The 21,741-nt window shown below is 37.6% G+C and overlaps 1 protein-coding gene across 1 annotated transcript in view; it reads left to right on the forward strand.

The window, feature by feature from the left end:
- The first annotated feature begins 2,634 nt into the window (after positions 1-2,634).
- Positions 2,635-21,741, forward strand: part of LOC144448303 (SCY1-like protein 2) — a 153,696-nt gene continuing 134,589 nt past the window's right edge. Inside the window, exons 1-3 of the mRNA XM_078138490.1 lie at positions 2,635-2,736; positions 7,991-8,160; positions 11,119-11,276. Of these exons, the coding sequence (XP_077994616.1) occupies positions 7,999-8,160; positions 11,119-11,276 (320 nt within the window). The 5' untranslated portion in view covers positions 2,635-2,736; positions 7,991-7,998. The remainder of the gene's footprint in view (positions 2,737-7,990; positions 8,161-11,118; positions 11,277-21,741) is intronic.

The following is a 21,741-nucleotide window of genomic DNA, read 5'->3' on the forward strand; positions in this document are numbered from 1 at the left end:
TACTCAACGTGCAACACACGTAAACTGCAGCGCAAATTTGACCTCGTAAATGCATTTTGATGGTCATAATCAAGTACTTTTTCCTTTCCTATCTTTCTTTGTTAAAGCTTGAAACCGCGCATTTTTATAACATTCGAAAATGACGTCGTTGACAAACTCGAGCCCGATACATTGTCATGCCTTGTTTAGCATGCAGCTAGCTGTTACAGTGGTACTGGAGCGAGAGAGTGCTACGGAAGTCGACTTATTGTACCAACTCCGACCGACACTCCAGTCAAGCAACATATGTTTTGGACACCTTTTTTACCTTCCCTCGACTGCAGCTAGCATATTATATAGTAATAATATTCATGTATAAAATGTTTGATAGTGAGGCGCAGATAATGTGCAAATGGTAGACGTTCTACCTGAAACAGAAAAGTGCCTCCATATTTACCACGGCACGGAGATCGTGCTCCGATCCGACACGTCTTCAACTAGTGCCTCCACAGAGTACTGAGTCTATATATACCTAACGCTATTGTACCCCATTATTTCAGATACCGATTGAGGAGTCAATTTACGTAATCTTTATCACGATGCTATATGATATGACAGTTTGTTGTGTCTTTTCCTTGATGTTTTCTTTTTATGTGATTTTTGTTGTTGATGTGGGGGGGGGGGGGGTAAACCTTTGGGTCGGCCGCTAGGTTGTTACCACTTCCCTATTGTTTAGCAAAATTACCACAAATAAAAGGGCCTTCGCCGTTTATATACGGGATTATATTAGAGCTATCATTGTATCAATGAGGATACTACTGGGACAATTGCAGACTAGATGTTGTTAGCTGTATCGCGAGAACGATCGGAGCATGGAAGTATAACCCACAGGCTACCCACAGGCCTGCGACTTCATAGCCCGGGCTTCATAGGCTATGGACTTGTCACTTCCTGTCAGTACACTAACGAAAACATCTTTCCCAGAGACATAGGTATCTATAATTCTTCTCTGAAAGTCTTTCAAGTGCGAGTATCAAAGTTTTTCCAATGCGTCTCGATGTGTTGACTCGCTTGGTGACTACGCCATGTTCATTTTGATTGACAAGCTTTGTGAACTATGACCTAAATGTCAATAGTCTACAAACTGAATGTTCCTATTGTTATCGCATGAGGGCGCGGCAAGGGACAACAGTCGCTTGGGCCTTCGCAATACGGCCCTCGATATCAGTTTGCGATTATACTATTACTAGTGTTGCGCCGGACCGGAGTTTAGATAAAACGTAGGGAAAAAGGCGCGAGCGACTGTCGACAGTCTACTTTGCATGTACACTTTAAGGATAAAGAAATTGATTACGACATCACGTGGAAAATTATCGCGCGCGACCGTACAGCAGCTCCAGTCAGAGATGTAATCTCTGCATAACTGAAAAGTACGTTATAATTTGTCAACCTCATCGCTGCACTCTAAACAAACGGAATGAACTTGTGTCGTCGTGTAGGCATAGACATAAATCATTTTTGCAGAACAATTAACTATGCAAATACGCTATGTTACTAGGTAGATATTCCCTGTTAGGAACATTAGAATAATAGATTTTAACGGTAAGGAAACGCAGATACTATATTCCATTCTACCCTTGATGAGTGAGGAATACACACCTCACGAAACAGTTCTGTAGGGTCAATAGCATGTAATTTTGTTTATATTTTCAAAACCTGTATATAATTCGCTCTACTAATTGTATTGAGCACTTTTATGTGGTTTTATCTACATCCAGTCAATTATATATATATATATATATCTGAGTTGTCTGATGATCGCACTATGCGTGAAACTCCGAGTTACAACCAAGAAAGAGTTCCAGTACTACCAAAACTATTACGCTCTGCCACTGCGGTATAGAGCACTCTCTTAGCAGATTGATACTCACCGAGTTATATATATATATAACTATATATATATAACTATATAACTATATAACTATATAACTATATATATATATATATATATATATATATATATATATATATATATATATATATATATATATATATATATATGTGTGTGTGTGTGTGTGTGTGTGTGTGTGTGTGTGTGTGTATTCATTTGTCATTATTTTTTTGTAACTTATATTTGTTTTAGTTGATTTTACACAAATAATTGTCGTTTTGAACGACCCGCAAATCGACTTGCAGTTCAGCCTGTCGGCCCGCAAAATAATGATACTGTATGTGATATGCACTTCTGCATGCACTTGTGACTGAGTGGTTTAAAAGAGCGCCTTCAACGCAATATGAGCATGAAATTATCGAAAGCGTTCCCGGTTATCTCCTAGTCTCAGTTACCCAGACTCTCGTCTCTGGGTGTGCTGCCATGAGACCTCTCCAACGTCTGGGACGTCTCGTAGCATGCAGCGCCCCCATAGACGAGAGTCTGGGTAACCGAGACTAGTTATCTCCCAGTTCTCAACCTATCAAATATGATCAATATCTTCACCCAGTTTCTCCTGGAATCTCCCACTTACTTCAATAGCAGACTGACTGAAAGCCTATTATATCCAGTTGAGGATGGTACCAGCCAGATCTTTTCACGACAAAGTGCTACCGTTAGGAATATTGTGTGACCTTTGAACTCAAACTGTAACGTAATTTGCACTTTGACCTATAAATATGGACGTGGTATTTTGATTGACGATTTATCAGAATAATTGTACTAACAAAAACCGGGAAAATCGAGGAGAAGAGAACTGAAAACAAGTAGGTCTTGTTAATCGTGTATTTTATTTACGCGATGGCGTTGTAATCTTTATAAACTCATACATGTATTGTTGTAGTATCTGTAATCACGCAACATCTATCTACGCTAAAATAAATACATGTAGTAGTACTAGTAGTACTACTAGTCCTACTTGCATACGGAGTATAGTAATCCGGGACTCGATTCCTAGAGTCAAGTCAGCAATATAGACTCGTGCACCGCCTGTAAGCTGGGCTATAGTACTACACACTCGGCGCTAGCGTGACACTGTAGTATGTACTTGTAAATGTGCCACGTTTGATTGCTGTAACCATCCAATGAATCACGATTTACAATTTATATTGTGAAATGTCCGCCCTCATTATTGTTTTCTTTAAAAGATCAATCCGTCTGAAATTTAAAGCTAAATTTGGTTGCTCATTCATAAAAAATGAGTAAGTAAATGTTATACTGAGTGATAGCCAAGATGTAGATATATTTTGAAAATTATTGTGACAGGTATACATGATTGTACATGATGTATGAAATCATTCAGGTTTATGGGTTTTCATTCACACATGTTGAACTTACAGAAGGGTTAAGACATGGAAGTATGTCACGTTTATGAGTTTTCATTCACACATGTTGAACTTACAGAAGGGTTAAGACATGGAAGTATGTCACGTTTATGAGTTTTCATTCACACATGTTGAACTTACAGAAGGGTTAAGACATGGAAGTATGTCACGTTTATGAGTTTTCATTCACACATGTTGAACTTACAGAAGGGTTAAGACATGGAAGTATGTCACGTTTATGAGTTTTCATTCACACATGTTGAACTTACAGAAGGGTTAAGACATGGAAGTATGTCACGTTTATGAGTTTTCATTCACACATGTTGAACTTGCAGAAGGGTTAAGACATGGAAGTATGTCGGTGATACTTACACCTTTACAGTTCTTGGTTAAGTCATAGACAGTGGAGGGGACTGACTATGGTCGATTTTATGATTTAAAGCCTTATCACTCCACCTAAGAATATTGCCTATTGTTATAAGGTTGGAATGGGAGCATTATTTTGGCTATCCCTAGCTCTGGATGTATATGCTATGAGGTTCGACACATCTACCCTCTCTGCTATGGTTCCTTCCCTTTATAAATAGTGAGACTGCGAACAAATTTCATTTGCAAGGATTTTGGGATTAAAACCAACCCATACCCTTGCTAATGACAATAAAAAAATACTAACAACTTTAGATCATTAAATGCGACCTATCTCGTCTATTTGTCATTTCTTGTTGTAATATTCACTCGAGCCGCAAAATGTGCAACATGACAGCAGTTTAAACGTGCACCATGACAGCAGCTTAAAGGTGATTCAAAATGCTCACATTCACTATCGCTAATTTGCTAGACTACATGTTTGTGAAATGCATTCTGGCTTTAAAACTTTTCAAAAGTGTCTGCAAACACCTTAAAATGACCTTTTTTCAGTCACTTCCCTTCGGATTTACTTCAAGAGTTTTCGGGTATTTCCGGTCCCACCTAGACCACGGGATTTTATGACGTCATAAGGAGACATGGATAGCACGTAGCCTATGACGAGCGTATTCAACAGGTGAATAAAACTCAACAGCCTTGTGAAAAAATACATTGCTGGTGGTTGTAATAGACATCAGTAAACAAAAACTACACTCTACATGTCTTATTAACCAACATTTACCGATATTTACTCACACTTTCTCACTAATTGGCAGTGTCTGTGGGTATAAATGCTAAAATATTATCTCCCCATATTATGGCAAAATAAATCAAAATGGCTAGACTAGATATATATAAACACTTGTAATGTCGCGTGTTTCACATTCATTGACTTTTATTTATCTGATTTTTTATTATTTGCCGACAAGAAGCGTTACGATACCGTCGTGACGCTTGACGGCATCCCTGGGCCAAGGACGGCATATTTTAGCCCAATCGTACTCGCGTCGCCTTTTGAACAGTGCATTTAACAACAAAGTAAACATATTTCATCTCGAATAAATATACTAGCTATTAGAATACCAATGGGAAACTTCAAGAAGGCATATCGGGACATGTGCCACAATATAGTTGTTGGTCCCATAATACACTAATTGATTCGATTTGCTCCCAGCATATGGAAGTACGCTCTGAGTCATTGCATCATGTAAATGGAACTGTGACCGACCTAATTTTGTTGTCCATATATAAAATGAGACTGACCTGTAAATTTTTCACAGTTTTCGTTGTGGTCTTGTATTGTCACATGTTTGGCTTGTGAACACATGTTTACATCTATTATTGTCTAGGGCGTAATACTCTAGTCCGAGTCTGAAACCCATATAAAACCTAAGAAACTCGCATTCGGATCGGACAGAACAGAAGTAGGTCTCATCGACTTGTTGGGGACTCGAATTATTGCTTGTTTTTATCACGGTATACAGGTGGTTATTATTTATCAGTAGAGGGGTAATGTTGTCAAGTTTTGTGCACTCACCGCGGCCGCGGCAGTAAGCTTATACTAGGATAGTTCCGCCGATCAAAGCTGAAGCAGTGTATGTACAATGTACATATGGAATCGGGAGAGCACAGCGCACATTTGTGTCGAGTTAAATTTATCCACGTGTTGATGTAATCCATATTTATCAATCAGATATATTGTAAAATTCTTCAAGTCGTACAGAAATAACGTCTCTAACTTCAAAACAAACCCTGAGAAACTGGACCGGACGTGGCTAGCCAAGTATCTAGTTGCAGGCTTTATTTCATGGCCATGTGCTGGGGTCACGACCTTGATTGCCGACGTCAATATTGTCTAATCATATTTAATATCATGAACACATCGCGATATTTGATTTGTTGGTTTCCTAAACTCTATACTTCGAATACCATGATTCGTTACAGAACTCTTCTAATGAATATTAAATAGGCCGCTTGTTGCATTAAATTAAGTGATATCGCAACAAGGGAAACCATACAAGTTTTCTTCCAGACGAGTTGCTAAAGTCATGTAAATGACAACACTAAACTCACGAAATTTCCTCAATTCTTTACAATTTTATTGCTGATAATATGGCAATCTAATAGCTAGTATATTTATTCAAGATAAATATGTTTACTTTGTTGCTAAATGCGCCGTTCAAAAGGCGACATCAGTGAGTATAGTCGAGTATAGTGGGCTATAATATGCTGTCGACGCCATGCCTGTCGAAGATATTGTAATGCTTCTCCTCGGCAAATAATAAAAAAAATCAGATAAATAAATTGAAACACGCGAGCGACATTACAAGTGTTTATGTATATCTACACTGTAGTCTAGCCGTTTTGATTTATTTTGCCATAATATGGGGAGATAATATTTTAGCATTTTTACCCACAGACACTGCCAATTAGTCAGAAAATGTGAGTAAATATCGGTAAATGTTGGTTAATAAGACATGTAGAGTGCAGTTTTTGTTTACTGATGTCTATTACAACCACCAGCAATGTATTTTTTCACAAGGCTGTTGAGTTTTATTCACCTGTTGACTACGCTCGTCATAGGCTACATGCTATCCATGTCTCCTTATGACGTCATAAAATCCCGTGGTCTAGGTGGGACCGGAAATACCCGAAAACTCTCGAAGTAAATCCGAAGGGAAGTGACTGAAAAAAGGTCATTTTAAGGTGTTTGCAGACGCTTTTGAAAAGTTTTAAAACCAGAATGCATTTCACAAACATGTCGTCTAGTAAATTAGCGATAGTGAATCTGAGCATTTTGAATCACCTTTAAACGTGTAAAAGTCTGTGTGTGTGTGCAATATTGAGCTCATCTGTTTGCATGACTTACTGTTTCCGATTGCAGCTCTAGCACCATGACAGCAGTTTAAACGTGTAAAAGTTTGTGTGTGCAATATTGAGCTCATTTGTTTGCATGATTTACTGTTTCTGTTTTGCAGCTCTAGCAAAAGTAAGGCAAGAATTGACAATACACAAGACATAGGTTGAATTTAGTGATTTAAGTTAATTTCTGTATTTTACATACTTATTAGCATGGGTATGTGTGGTTTTTTATTCTGAAAATCCATGAGAATGAAATCTCACTATTTATAATAGGGAAGAACCTCAGCGGAGGGGAAGAAGTGTTGAACCTCGTAGCATATACATCCAGAGAGCTAGGCTATCCCCTACAAGTATTATGACATTTTATTATATACATAGACCCTCATATTCCCAGGGTTTACGTTACTTCAAAGTATGGTAATATCACATGTATGGCTTTCATACTACTATACTTTGACATCACATCCTGGGAATATGAGGGTCTATGTACATAATAATTATATATAATCTCCCAGTATTTCTCATTCGTGCTACGTCATCTCAGACACATGATTCCCCTATGTCTGTATCCCTCCGAGCCGATGATAGGGCCGACATGAGGGGAATCATTCATCCTCGATGACGTAGCACTCATTCGGAATAACGGGAGATTATATATAAATATTGCATGGGTAACAAATATGGATTGGCATGTTGATAATCATTTTTTTGGAATATCACAAATTTTACAGTTGTGCCATTGGCACTATTTTTTCCATTTGAAATCTTCAAATTTGACATAACCTTCTGTAAAGGTGAAAAAGGGTAGACAATGGTTGTGCAATTAAAACTTTGTTTAAAAGTGGCCATATGGATAAGGATTGGGTATTTGATTTGGATTTTTAATTTATACAAGAATTTCATTATGGCTTCCTACTTGAAAAATCAATGTGAAACAACATAGACCAGGTCTGTGTTTGTAAGCCAGTACTATGCAAAAGATTAACAAATGTGTATTGTACAATTATAACAAACTTTTTAAACATTAAGTAATCTTAGTCTTATGCTATGTATTGCGTAACAAACACAGACTTGGTCTATTTGTTTCACACTGATTTTTCAAGTAGGAAGCCATGATAAAACTGTTTTATGAATAAAAAATCCAAATTAAATACCCAATCCTTATCCATATGGCCACTTTAATATTGTAGAAAAAGTTTCTTCTAGTAGCCACTCTAACCCCCCCCCCCCCCCCCCCCCCCCCCCATGTAGAATTTATTTTGAGAGGCCTAAATCTTAATAACTTGAATGTGATCTCAAGAGAATAGATGTGAGGGGTAGATGTAATAATATAACAGGAGGTGTGAAATTTTAGGAATTTTAACTAAATGAAGTGATAAATGATGTAAATAAATTGCTTGTTTTTTTTTGTGTTCATGTTACTCTTCAGATGTCAATATGGATATGTTAAATCGTATCAAAAGTACGGTACAGAGCACTGTTGGTCAATTAATAGGAAATCCGTTGTCACGGGAATTTGATATTCAAAGTCAACATGGCAGTGCTGGTGGTGGGTATTTGTGGAAGGTATATGACGGAGTCAAGAAATCTACAAAACAAGTAAGAGATGTTGATTTGACCTATGACCTGTCTAGTCTAGACTACATGTAGAGATTAGGTGTTGATTTGACCTATGACCTGTCTAGTCTAAACTACGTGTAGACTCTAGGTGTTGATTTGACCTATGACCTGTCTAATCTAGACTACATGTAGAATCTAGGTTTTGATTTGACCTATGACCTGTCTAATCTAGACTACATGTAGACTCTAGGTGTTGATTTGACCTATGACCTGTCTAATCTACACTACATATAGACATTAGGTGTTGATTTGACCTATGACCTGTCTAGTCTAGACTACATGTAGAATCTAGGTATTGATTTGACCTATGACCTGTCTAGTCTACACTACATATAGACATTAGGTATTGATTTGACCTGTGACCTGTCTAGTCTAAACTACATGTAGACTCTAGGTATTGATTTGACCTATGACCTGTCTAGTCTAAACTACATGTAGACATATGGTGTTGATTTGACCTATGACCTGTCTAGTCTAAACTACATGTAGACTCTAGGTATTGATTTGACCTATGACCTGTCTAATCTAGACTACATGTAGACTCTAGGTGTTGATTTGACCTATGACCTGTCTAGTCTACACTACATTTAGACATTAGGTATTGATTTGACCTATGACCTGTCTAGTCAAGACTACATGTAGACTCTAGGTTTTGATTTGACCTATGACCTGTCTAGTCTACGCTACATATAGACATTAGGTGTTGATTTGACCTGTGACCTGTCCAATCTAGACTACATATAGACTCTAGGTGTTGATTTGACCTATGACCTGTCTAGTCTACACTACATGTAGACTCTAGGTATTGATTTGACCTATGACCTGTCCATTCTTGACTCTAGGCTTGTAGTTTATGCATATTTTGCATTTTAGTTCACTTATGCATGTGTTGTATTGTAGATCAGGTATGGGTGTGTTGTATTGTAGATTAGTTATGCATATTTAGCGTAACTGAATTGATAAGGTTCAGTAGTGATATAGGCATGGTACAGTGTCGGTCTGTCTGTCTGTGTGTGCATGTGTGTGGACGACTTAAACTCAAAAACCGCCGGACCGATTGCTTTGGTATTTGGTGAGGACATTACTTTTGGTGTCTAGTTGGGAAATTGGGAAAAGAGGTCATTTTTGGTCAAAAAACTTAAACTCAAAATCTACTGGGCAGATTGGTCTGAAATTTGGTGGGAACAACCTTAGGGGTGTGTAAATTAATTAAGATTAGTAATATGCAAATTAGGGCTATAAATGTGTCTTTTTTGGCCAAAAATCTTTAATTCCAAAACTACTTAGCAGATTGGACTGAAATTTAATGGGGATGCATCTGGGGGTGTACAGATGAAGATATATTAAACATATAATGATCTCATCAGTGATATACAAATTAGGTGTAAAAATGTAAATTTTGGTCAAAACTTATATCTCAAAAAGTACTTTGTCAATCAGACTGAAATTTGGTGAGATGTTTCTAAAAATGATATTCTGCAGATTTTGTTCAAAACATTTTCACACAATTGACTCTAGCAACAACCAAATGCCAGTATATTTTGCTAAAATAACAACATCTGGTAGGTAAGTGAATACACATTCGAATGTGTATGCAAATATCCCTAGCAACCATGACCATGCCCATAGCAACAGCCAAACGGTCGTGTATTTCACAAAGATAACAATAGGGATTAATAGACAACTCAATAAATGTCGCAAAAGTGTATGTAAATGTGCCTAGCAACAAGACCACGCCCATAGCAACAGCCAAGTGATCGCATATATTGCAAAGATAGCAGGGATTAATAGACAACTGAATAAACATTCCAAAAGTGTATGCAAATGTGCCTAGCAACATGACCACGCCCATAGCAACAGCCAATTGATCACATATATTGCAAAGATAACAATAGAGATTAATAAACAAATGAAGACATTCTAAGAATGTGTGAAAATATACCTAGCAACAAGACCACTCCATAGCAACAGCCATATGATTATCACGTTATCACAAAGGTAACATCAGGGATTTATACACAAATGAACGAATATTCAAAAAAATGTATGCAAATATGTCTAGCAAAATAACCAAGCCCATAGCAACAGCCAAATGATCGCATAAATTGCAAAGATAACAACAGGGCTAGATAGGCAACTGGATAATCATTCAGCAAATGAATACCTATACCTAGTATGGATCAGTATGTAGGTATTACACATTTTTAAAAACTGTACAGTTGTGCTACAATGCCATTGGCGCTATTTTTTTGCCTTGTAGTTCATTTATGCATGTGTTGTGGCATTGTAGATCAGTTATGTATATTTTGCATTGTAGATCATGTATGCATATGTTGCATTGCAGATCACTTATGGATATTTTGCATTGTAGATCAGTTATGCATATTTTGCATTGTAGATCACTTATGCATATTTTGCATTGTAGATCACTTATGGATAATTTGCATTGTAGATCAGTTATGGATATTTTGCATTGTAGATCAGTTATGCATATTTTGCATTGTAGATCACATGCATATTTTGCATTGTAGATCACTTATGCATATTTTGCATTGTAGATCAGTTATGGATATTTTGCATTGTAGATCACTTATGGATATTTTGCATTGTAGATCACTTATGGATATTTTGCATTGTAGATCAGTTATGCATATTTTGCATTGTAGATCACTTATGGATATTTTGCATTGTAGATCAGTTATGGATATTTTGCATTGTAGATCACTTATGGATATTTTGCATTGTAGATCAGTTATGGATATTTTGCATTGTAGATCACATGCATATTTTGCATTGTAGATCGTGTATGCATACTTTGCATTGTAGATCAGTTATGGATATTTTGCATTGTAGATCACTTATACATATTGCCATGATGTACAATTACCTTTGATTTGTATGTACTTATTCTCTAGTCTCTCAACTCATGTTTCCTAGGAAGTGGCTGTATTTGTGTTAGAAAAGAAACTCTTAGAAAAATACAGTAGGGAAGACAAAGAAAATATATTGAATATATGTCGGAGAGGAGTAACTCAGTTAACACGACTACGTCATCCTAGATTATTAACTGTGCAACATCCACTGGAAGAATCTAGGTGAGATAGAACATCCGTCTGTGACATTACCTAACTTTAATGTAGTGTGTGTGTGTGTCTCTGTGTGTGTGTCTGTGTGTGTGCACATGCATGCATGTGTGTGTGTGTGCATGCGTGCGTGTGTGTCTTTGGACACATAATTTGTACTATGACAATGTTTTAAGCTACATGGGGTGCTAATCAAAATTATGATTCGAGGTATATAAAATTAATATATTTCTGCATGTTTTACGTAAAGGTGATTCAAAATGCGCCATACCACATCCTTGAAACATGTTCTCTACATGTCTTTTAACCAGTAAATGCAAAGCTGACTATGCAAAATTAAATTATGAGTGAGAAAAAAGAGTTAAAATTGGCAATCAGCGGCGACCCAAGGAGTTATACTGCCTATTGTTCTCCCTTTTGGGGATTATGACGTCATAGTGCTAGATCTAGTGCTAGATCTAGCACTTCGCCACTTTTTGACAAAGTGCTAGATCTAGCACTTCGTCAGTTTTCGCCGAAGTGCTAGATCTAGCACTTCGCCAGAAAACAACGAAGTGCGGGACTGTAAAAGTGTAAACAACGAAGCGCCTCCAATGGCTTGATATAACGTGGTCGTTCGCATCGATAAACGTCACATACATGCGTCATGTCAGTAGTCCGTGTACGTGGTCGTGTGGCGCATGGTCGACTCCAAAACTTATCTTTTGCCGATTGTAACAACGACACGATTTATCTGAAGTTTGTTAAATGTTTGCCGAGTAAAACGGCCGGTTGAAAGTTCACGTTGCCGTACGTACGGTTGTGTCCCGGGGGTTGTGTGTTCTGTTACAAACATGCCTTGTCAATACCTCGCGGTGGATGAACTTGCGCGATCACAGAAACAAGTGTTATTATTTTACCCCTTTCATATACAATTGGCTAAAACACGTCAACGATATTATCGACATTGTATTGTATTCTGATAGAAACATTCTGATATCATACATATCTCGGGAGTGCCTGTGAGTGGGACTGTACTTCAGAATCTGCAATCTACTCTGTAAACAAGGACTAGCCACTCAGTATTTCTTGTACCATGTCTATTTTAGAGCGGGAAAGATATATCAATCATAACGTCTTGCAATAAATTTGAAAATCACTGAAATCTTTATCCAGTATCCATCTTTCAGTATAATCACCTGTGTGCTTATTTTCATTCTAATCTATGAAGTAGTAGAACAAGAATATTGTGCAAAATCATGTCATAACTCTGGTGATTTACACGAGGTAGAGCGCGCCTCTGGGGACACATTTATTCTATAAAATCTTTAAAATTTCTCCAAACTGTTTGAACGGATAGTTTTATTTTGTTGATCTCTCTGAAATGACAAAATCAATATATGGGTCATTGTGTTTGTTTTTAAACAAACCGACACCCCTTTCTTTCCCCGGATCCTGGATTTGGCAGCCATGCTGGATTCTAAAAAGATGAGTTTGACAATATGCACTTTATTTTCGCAATTTTTCTCGTATAAACCATTTCCTATCGCTATCGTATTTCTTACTTTTGTTAATGATATGCAATCCAGTTCACGAAGTGACGTTTATTACTGCTCTACGATCCTCGGCGTCACACTACGCTAATTGTAGCATTATGAAGTCACTTCCTCTGGACCGAACCAAACTATAACCGATGGCTATTATTATTATTATTATTATTATTATTATTTCCCACATTGGATATAATTTCTGAGCGAACAGGAATTACATAAGGGACGATATTGAAGTTGGTGATTGTCTAGGAATGCAAAAAAATTCCGATAAACAGTAATGTCGTGATGATTTATTTGAGATCTGGCGAAGTCATGGATTATTTATTGTCGTTGTTTTCAGTCAAGAAGTTGGCAGTACCAAGTATATTGAATTTACAAAACAGTAGTAACGGGTTATCTATAGATTTCTATCAAAATATTAACAGCAATGAAGGGCTGAAATTAAAATTGTTCACACGAATATTTTTTGTCATCTATTAACGATCTGAAAAATCTTCGCTCTCGCATCTCAGACACACACTAACCCCCCCCCCCCCCCACACACACACACACACCCCAAGAAATTCAGTTTTCCTTTATATTATTTCTTTGTCATGCAATGTTACAAATGTCACTGCCATTAAATCTGCAGTATGAAGTCTGTGACGCACGTCGAACTAAATGTTTCTACTTCCTGAAATCTTCTTAGTTTCGAGTGTATGGGAGTGCGTTATTTGACATGAACAGTTGTCAAAATGGAGGTCTACGGTTGTTGGTAGTGGTGTCAAGCCATTGTCAAGTACAGAGTACGAAACGTGGTACCGAAACGACTACGTGCTATAGTTGGAGTCTGTGACGCACGCCGAACAAAATTAAATAGTGATAATGCCTCTAGTGATAATGTCTCTAGTGATAATGTCTCTAGTGATAATGCCTCTAGTGATAATGCCTCTAGTGATAATGCCGCTAGTGATAATGCCGCTAGTGATAATGTCTCTAGTGATAATGTCTCTAGTGATAATGTCTCTAGTGATAATGTCTCTAGTGATAATGTCTCTAGTGATAATGTCTCTAGTGATAATGCCTCTAGTGATAATGCCGCTAGTGATAATGCCGCTAGTGATAATGTCTCTAGTGATAATGTCTCTGGTGATAATGCCGCTAGTGATAATGTCTCTAGTGATAATGTCTCTAGTGATAATGCCTCTAGTGATAATGCCTCTAGTGATAATGTCTCTAGTGATAATGTCTCTAGTGATAATGCCTCTAGTGATAATGTCTCTGGTGATAATGTCTCTAGTGATAATGTCTCTAGTGATAATGCCTCTAGTGATAATGTCTCTGGTGATAATGTCTCTAGTGATAATGTCTCTAGTGATAATGTCTCTAGTGATAATGTCTCTAGTGATAATGCTGCTAGTGATAATGTCTCTGGTGATAATGCCGCTAGTGATAATGTCTCTAGTGATAATGCCTCTAGTGATAATGTCTCTAGTGATAATGCCTCTAGTGATAATGCTGCTAGTGATAATGTCTCTGGTGATAATGCCGCTAGTGATAATGCCTTTAGTGATAATGCCTCTAGTGATAATGTCTCTGGTGATAATGTCTCTAGTGATAATGTCTCTAGTGATAATGTCTCTAGTGATAATGTCTCTGGTGATAATGCCGCTAGTGATAATGCCTCTAGTGATAATGCCTCTAGTGATAATGCCTCTGGTGATAATGTCTCTGGTGATAATGTCTCTAGTGATAATGTCTCTGGTGATAATGCCGCTAGTGATAATGTCTCTAGTGATAATGTCTCTAGTGATAATGTCTCTAGTGATAATGTCTCTAGTGATAATGCCGCTAGTGATAATGTCTCTAGTGATAATGTCGCTAGTGATAATGTCTCTAGTGATAATATCTCTAGTGATAATGTCTCTAGTGATAATGCCGCTAGTGATAATGTCTCTAGTGATAATGTCTCTAGTGATAATGTCTCTAGTGATAATGTCTCTGGTGATAATGTCTCTAGTGATAATGCCTCTAGTGATAATGTCTCTAGTGATAATGTCTCTAGTGATAATGCCGCTAGTGATAATGCCGCTAGTGATAATGTCTCTAGTGATAATGTCTCTAGTGATAATGCCGCTAGTGATAATGTCTCTAGTGATAATGCCGCTAGTGATAATGTCTCTAGTGATAATGCCTCTAGTGATAATGTCTCTAGTGATAATGTCTCTAGTGATAATGCCTCTAGTGATAATGTCTCTAGTGATAATGTCTCTAGTGATAATGTCTCTAGTGATAATGTCTCTGGTGATAATGTCTCTGGTGATAATGCCGCTAGTGATAATGTCTCTAGTGATAATGTCTCTAGTGATAATGTCTCTAGTGATAATGTCTCTAGTGATAATGTCTCTGGTGATAATGTCTCTGGTGATAATGCCGCTAGTGATAATGTCTCTAGTGATAATGTCTCTAGTGATAATGTCTCTAGTGATAATGTCTCTAGTGATAATGTCTCTGGTGATAATGCCGCTAGTGATAATGCCTCTAGTGATAATGCCTCTAGTGATAATGTCTCTAGTGATAATGTCTCTAGTGATAATGCCGCTAGTGATAATGCCTCTAGTGATAATGCCTCTAGTGATAATGTCTCTAGTGATAATGTCTCTAGTGATAATGTCTCTAGTGATAATGCCTCTAGTGATAATGTCTCTAGTGATAATGTCTCTAGTGATAATGTCTCTAGTGATAATGTCTCTGGTGATAATGCCGCTAGTGATAATGTCTCTAGTGATAATGCCTCTAGTGATAATGCCTGTAGTGATAATGTCTCTAGTGATAATGCCTCTAGTGATAATGTCTCTAGTGATAATGTCTCTAGTGATAATGCCTCTAGTGATAATGTCTCTAGTGATAATGTCTCTAGTGATAATGTCTCTGGTGATAATGCCGCTGGTGATAATGCCTCTAGTGATAATGCCTCTAGTGATAATGCCGCTAGTGATAATGTCTCTAGTGATAATGCCGCTAGTGATAATGTCTCTAGTGATAATGCCGCTAGTGATAATGTCTCTAGTGATAATGTCTCTAGTGATAATGTCTCTAGTGATAATGTCTCTGGTGATAATGCCGCTAGTGATAATGTCTCTAGTGATAATGTCTCTAGTGATAATGCCGCTAGTGATAATGTCTCTAGTGATAATGCCGCTAGTGATAATGTCTCTAGTGATAATGTCTCTAGTGATAATGTCTCTAGTGATAATGTCTCTAGTGATAATGTCTCTAGTGATAATGCCTCTAGTGATAATGTCTCTGGTGATAATGTCTCTAGTGATAATGTCTCTAGTGATAATGTCTCTGGTGATCGCTAGTGATAATGTCTCTAGTGATAATGCCGCTAGTGATAATGTCTCTAGTGATAATGTCTCTAGTGATAATGTCTCTAGTGATAATGCCTCTAGTGATAATGTCTCTAGTGATAATGTCTCTAGTGATAATGTCTCTGGTGATAATGCCGCTAGTGATAATGTCTCTAGTGATAATGTCTCTAGTGATAATGCCGCTAGTGATAATGCCTCTGGTGATAATGTCTCTAGTGATAATGTCTCTAGTGATAATGTCTCTAGTGATAATGCCTCTAGTGATAATGTCTCTAGTGATAATGTCTCTAGTGATAATGTCTCTAGTGATAATGTCTCTAGTGATAATGCCGCTAGTGATAATGTCTCTAGTGATAATGTCTCTGGTGATAATGTCTCTAGTGATAATGTCTCTAGTGATAATGTCTCTAGTGATAATGCCGCTAGTGATAATGCCTCTAGTGATAATGTCTCTAGTGATAATGTCTCTAGTGATAATGTCTCTAGTGATAATGTCTCTAGTGATAATGTCTCTAGTGATAAGTACAGTAGAATGTAAGGAATAATTTGAACCAAGCATAATGTTTCGATTGTTGATTTTTTTCCATCCCAGAATTTGATTACGAGTACTAAAGTTCAGTGTTTTTTGCGGTGTAGGCCTTTGACTTCCTTAGGGCGCGATACTCTAGCCCGAGTCTGAGACCCACGTAACACCTCAGAAACTTGCATTCAGACTGAACAGAAGTAGATCTCATCGACATGTTGGGGACTCAAATTATTGCGTGTTTCCTTATCACGGTGTACAGGTGATTATTAGGTAGTCAATTATCGGTAGGTACATGTAGGTGGGTAGTGTTTTTAGCTCAACTGAACAGAGGTTCAGTAGTGCTATAGGGATCGCCCGGCGTCTGTTTGTTTGTGTGTGTGTGTGTGTGTGTGTGTGTGTGTGTGTGTGTAATAATAAGTAATACTTTATTCCAGAATTGTAAAGAATTGACAAAACAATATGGAAAAGGAGAAAACGGAAAATAGTTGTCGAGCAACTAGTCGAGTCCGTACTCCATTCACTCTTACATTATATTGCGTTAAACTCATTCTGGGCAAACTGTTCATATGTAAATTAACTGAAATAACTCAAATAAAACAAAAACAAAAATACACATCAACTAAACTCCTGTGAAAACAAAACTATAAAAACACACGAAACAGAAAATAACGACATATATCTTATTCGATAGACTGAAGGTGTTTTTTGTACATATTTTTAAAATTGTGTCTACACTGTATGTTCCTTATGCTGCTAGGTATGCTATTCCATACTTTTGTAGCAGCATACTTAACTGTGAACTGTCCCGCGTTGTGTCTGGCGATCGGTATGACTAAGTCTTTCCGATCGCTCTGTCTTGTCCTGTGTGAATGAGTGATTGGGGTGAAAAAATCTTGAAAAGTATCCGGTAGACGAGAATGTACAAAAGTTGCTAGCAGTAGATTATGTTGTTTGAAAATGTTTAAAATGCCAAGTTTCCTAAAAAGTGGTGCTGTATATGCTGTCCAATTACTGAAAGTCATTATGCGTATCAATTTCTTTTGGGTCAGAAATATTTCGTTCAGGTGTGTGCGGTAGGTGTTGCCCCACACCTCCAAACCATAAGTAATGTGGGGAAGAACAATTGAATTATATAATAAGACAAGGGTAGACTGTGGCACTGAGTGACGCAATCTCAAAAAGACACCTGTTAATTTACTTATCTTTGCTTTTACCTGTGAAATGTGTGGCTTCCAAGAAAGACTGTCATCAAAAATCACTCCAACAAAAGAAGAACGATCTACTCTATCAATTATTGTATCCTTCCATTGAATTAAACCACAACATTCTACATATTTTCTTTTACTCTTTATGACTGTGAACTTAGTTTTTGTTGAATTTACTGTCAGTTTGTTGGCATCACACCAGTTACTCACATTCTTTAGATCGCTATTTACAGTGTTATTGCAGGGCTCGAAATAAAAATTTTTTTCCACGTGCACAGTGTGCACCTTCACTTTGAAATTTACCTGCACACAATGTGCACACTATATCTCAGTTACACTTTGTCCATTATGTATGGAAGTTCATCATCATTATCCCAGGCTGGCTCCTGTAGTTGTGGTCTAGGTCCATATGGCCTTGTTTTAGGTCGTCTGGCAAAAAACTCTTTTACTAGTTCTAACCGTTTACTTTCATAAATGTAATCGATGAAACACCTTGCCTGCTTATCACTTGTATAAGTTTCAGTGACAGGTACTTTATTAATGGTCGCTAACAACTGAATTTGTCCGGGGAAATCGGTGAATGGACGACCAGCTTTCGCCAAGTAGAATGCAATACGAAACAAAACTATCATCTGCTCAATTTCTGTTCTCTCCATGCGGATTATACATCGTTCAATCGGTCGATCATTTGGTGTACTTTCCATTGCTTGCTTCGAAGCCGTAGCTTGTACATGGTTATCCATTATTTCGTGACTTGTTATTATGTGCAAACGAAACGATCTGCAGCCTGGACTACGAAACTTGTTTGGCTTCGTACTTTTATCAAACTGTTGACAAACGCTGCAAAACATACATTTTTTTTCTTCATCTAAAACTAGCCATGGTTTATCTTTTTGCCAAGATTTTTGAAACCGATAGACCTTTTTTTTCTTTAGTGGTGGTTGTCCAGTGTCACCATTTATTTTATCACTCACGTTACCACTTTCTTGCGATGTCGACACAGGGTGCTCAGGCTCATTTAGTTCTGTTTACAAATATAAACAAAACAAAATAAACATACAAGTAAACAAACAAACAAACAAACAAACAAATAAAATAAATAAATAAACAAGTAAACAAACAAACAAAATAAACAGAGTAGATACATACATGAGTAAACGACAACAAACCAACGATCAACCAAACACTGCCCCCCTAATTGGATGAATATTTAAATTGGATATTCAAATATAGGTAGCCCGTGTGTTTTTAACGTTTGCAACCAGCTTTAAAAATTGCAAGATACCACAGAGCAACAACTCAGAAATCGTCGGGATTTCAGCCTTTCTGTTCAGGGCTCGAAATTAACTTTTCTCCCTGGTAGCCCCTGTGGGCTACCATTCATAAAGGTCAGTAGCCCCATGACCTTCACTGGTAGCCCCATATATTTGTGTACATAGTTATCATACAACAGTGGTTTACCAACACTGAATGTGGACTATAATGTCTGTTTAACAATGTAAAAATGGTTGATAATAAAGTTACGAATTTCTGTTGTAATGATAGGACAAACGTCTCAAGTATCTATGATTACTCATATGGCATAAACTATGAAAACACCATGACCATTCATCTACTTGACTGCTTGACCATTTTACACCAGTCCATCAAAAGACCGTGTTTCGATGTCATATACCATCAGCCTCATCTATTACGTACTGATTGTCGTCGCATGAAATTCGGGTTTCGTAATTCCCAGTCTGTATATTCGTTCATTTGAAACCATGCATTTCCTAAAATGTTTTACATTAAAATCCGAAATGTGAATGAACGCATCGACTTCGGCTATGATTCCATCACCACTCGAGCCGAGCATTACGGAAATGACAAAATTGACATCGTACCGAAAATGGGTGAACGGGTCCTGCTGTCAGTAACCAACAACTTCGTGTCAAGTACTAACAACGTAAGGAAGTGCTTCACGGATTAAAATGCATGTTTTTTCATCAATGTTTGCGGAATTGTTATCACGAAATGTACCCCGGAAGTATCTGAATTAGCTGACATCGCAGCACATGGTGCGTCCAGGGTGTGACGTCATAACATCGTTGTCAAATATAAATATTCATGAGAGAATAATATGTAGCGATGTAGACGTCAAACACATCGCGTCCTGCAGTTGAACAAGCAAGACAGTGCGTTCACACACACATACACACACACACACGACGAGTAAAGAACGTACATATTTTTCCATTTCACTTTATTTTGCCTGACTTATGTTGACTACACGATATTACGGCGATTTAAAACATATTAGTGGCCGTGCATGCGTGTGGTAGGTCATGGACTGTGTTGCCATGGTTGTATTGTTGACAATTTTGTTACATTTTATATAATTTTTAAGACCACGTACGTACACATTGGTAAGACGCGTTGACGTTCGATGTTCAGCGGGAACGTATTGTGTTGGTTATATTAGCGACACGACGAAGGCCTGACATGTCAGCTTACTGTTTACGTCGGTAGCCCAAGTGGGCTACCAAATGCGAAAAGTAGTAGCCCTGTGTCAACATTTGGTAGCCAAATGACACGGGGCTACCGTTAATTTCGAGCCCTGCTGTTCATTTAGCTGTCAATTTCACCGGTAAAAATGCGAGTTCTAAGCATATTTGTTCTAGCGAGGTGGATTTTTGACTGATCTGAAGTCAATTTATGGCATTTTTTTCAGGATATGAAAATTATAATCGTACGCATAGTACTTAATCAGTCTCAACCCTTGTCGGTTATTTCCATAGGGGGCAGTGTTTGGGTGTTCGTTGGTTTGTTGTCGTTTACTCATGTATGTATCTACTCATTTGTCAGTTTATTTTGTTTGTTTGTTTGTTTACTTGTTTATTTATTTATTTGTTTGTTTGTTTGTTTACTTGTATGTTTATTTTGTTTTGTTTATATTTGTAAACAGAACTAAATGAGCCTGAGCACCCTGTGATGTCGACGGCAAGTTCACATCCGTTGGGACGGCTGTACTCATCGTAGAAATCACTTCATTATTACTACTAGTACTCATACTTGAACCGTCTTTTTCGGGACACTTCCTCGATCGAATTTCGTCAGACGATCGCTTGACGCCAAGGTTGAGAAGGGTCCGCTGTTTTGACATCGTCAAATTTTGTAAAATTTCCAAAAATAAAACAACTTTACATGTGACCGTTTGACGTATTTTTGACGAAAGAACACGAAGAGAATGTAATTAGCCGATCGCTAGATCGTGGGGGGTCCTATCAGTGATTGTTCAAGTACCAGTATGTGTAATGTATACCGTATACGTACGAGTCGATCGAGTGCACCGACCGAAATTTGCCGATGTAATATCTCGCATTTTACGTTATTTCAAGTCTCGAGAGGTAATGAGAATGTGGTTTCATGTGTTTTTTTACTTCCGCATTTACGACAAGGCGATCGATCGACCGATATCGATATAATCATTTTATTACTATCAAAATCCAAAGTTTGTTCATCTAAAGCACTTATAAAAAGATATTTGTAGTCAATGCGAAGAAATGTATAAGGTTTTTCCACGATAGCCAACATGCACGTCGCGCACCTTTGTTTTGAAATCTACCTGCACTGGGCAAAATTAACGTGCATAGTAGCACGGTGCACCCGGGTATTTCGAGCCCTGTATTATTGTCAATATGATTTGATCTGTCTCTGAATGGACGAAATACATTGGAATCGTCGGCGTAGAGTCTGAAATCAAATATTTCCGACGACATTGGAATATCATTGATATATATTAAAAACAATGTTGGCCCTAGAATTGACTCCTGGGGAACGCCACAAGTTATCATTCTTTTTTGTGAATATACTCCGTTGATG

This window comes from Glandiceps talaboti, chromosome 17 (genome assembly GCF_964340395.1).
Source record: "Glandiceps talaboti chromosome 17, keGlaTala1.1, whole genome shotgun sequence".
Classification (NCBI taxonomy): Eukaryota; Metazoa; Hemichordata; class Enteropneusta; family Spengelidae; genus Glandiceps; species Glandiceps talaboti.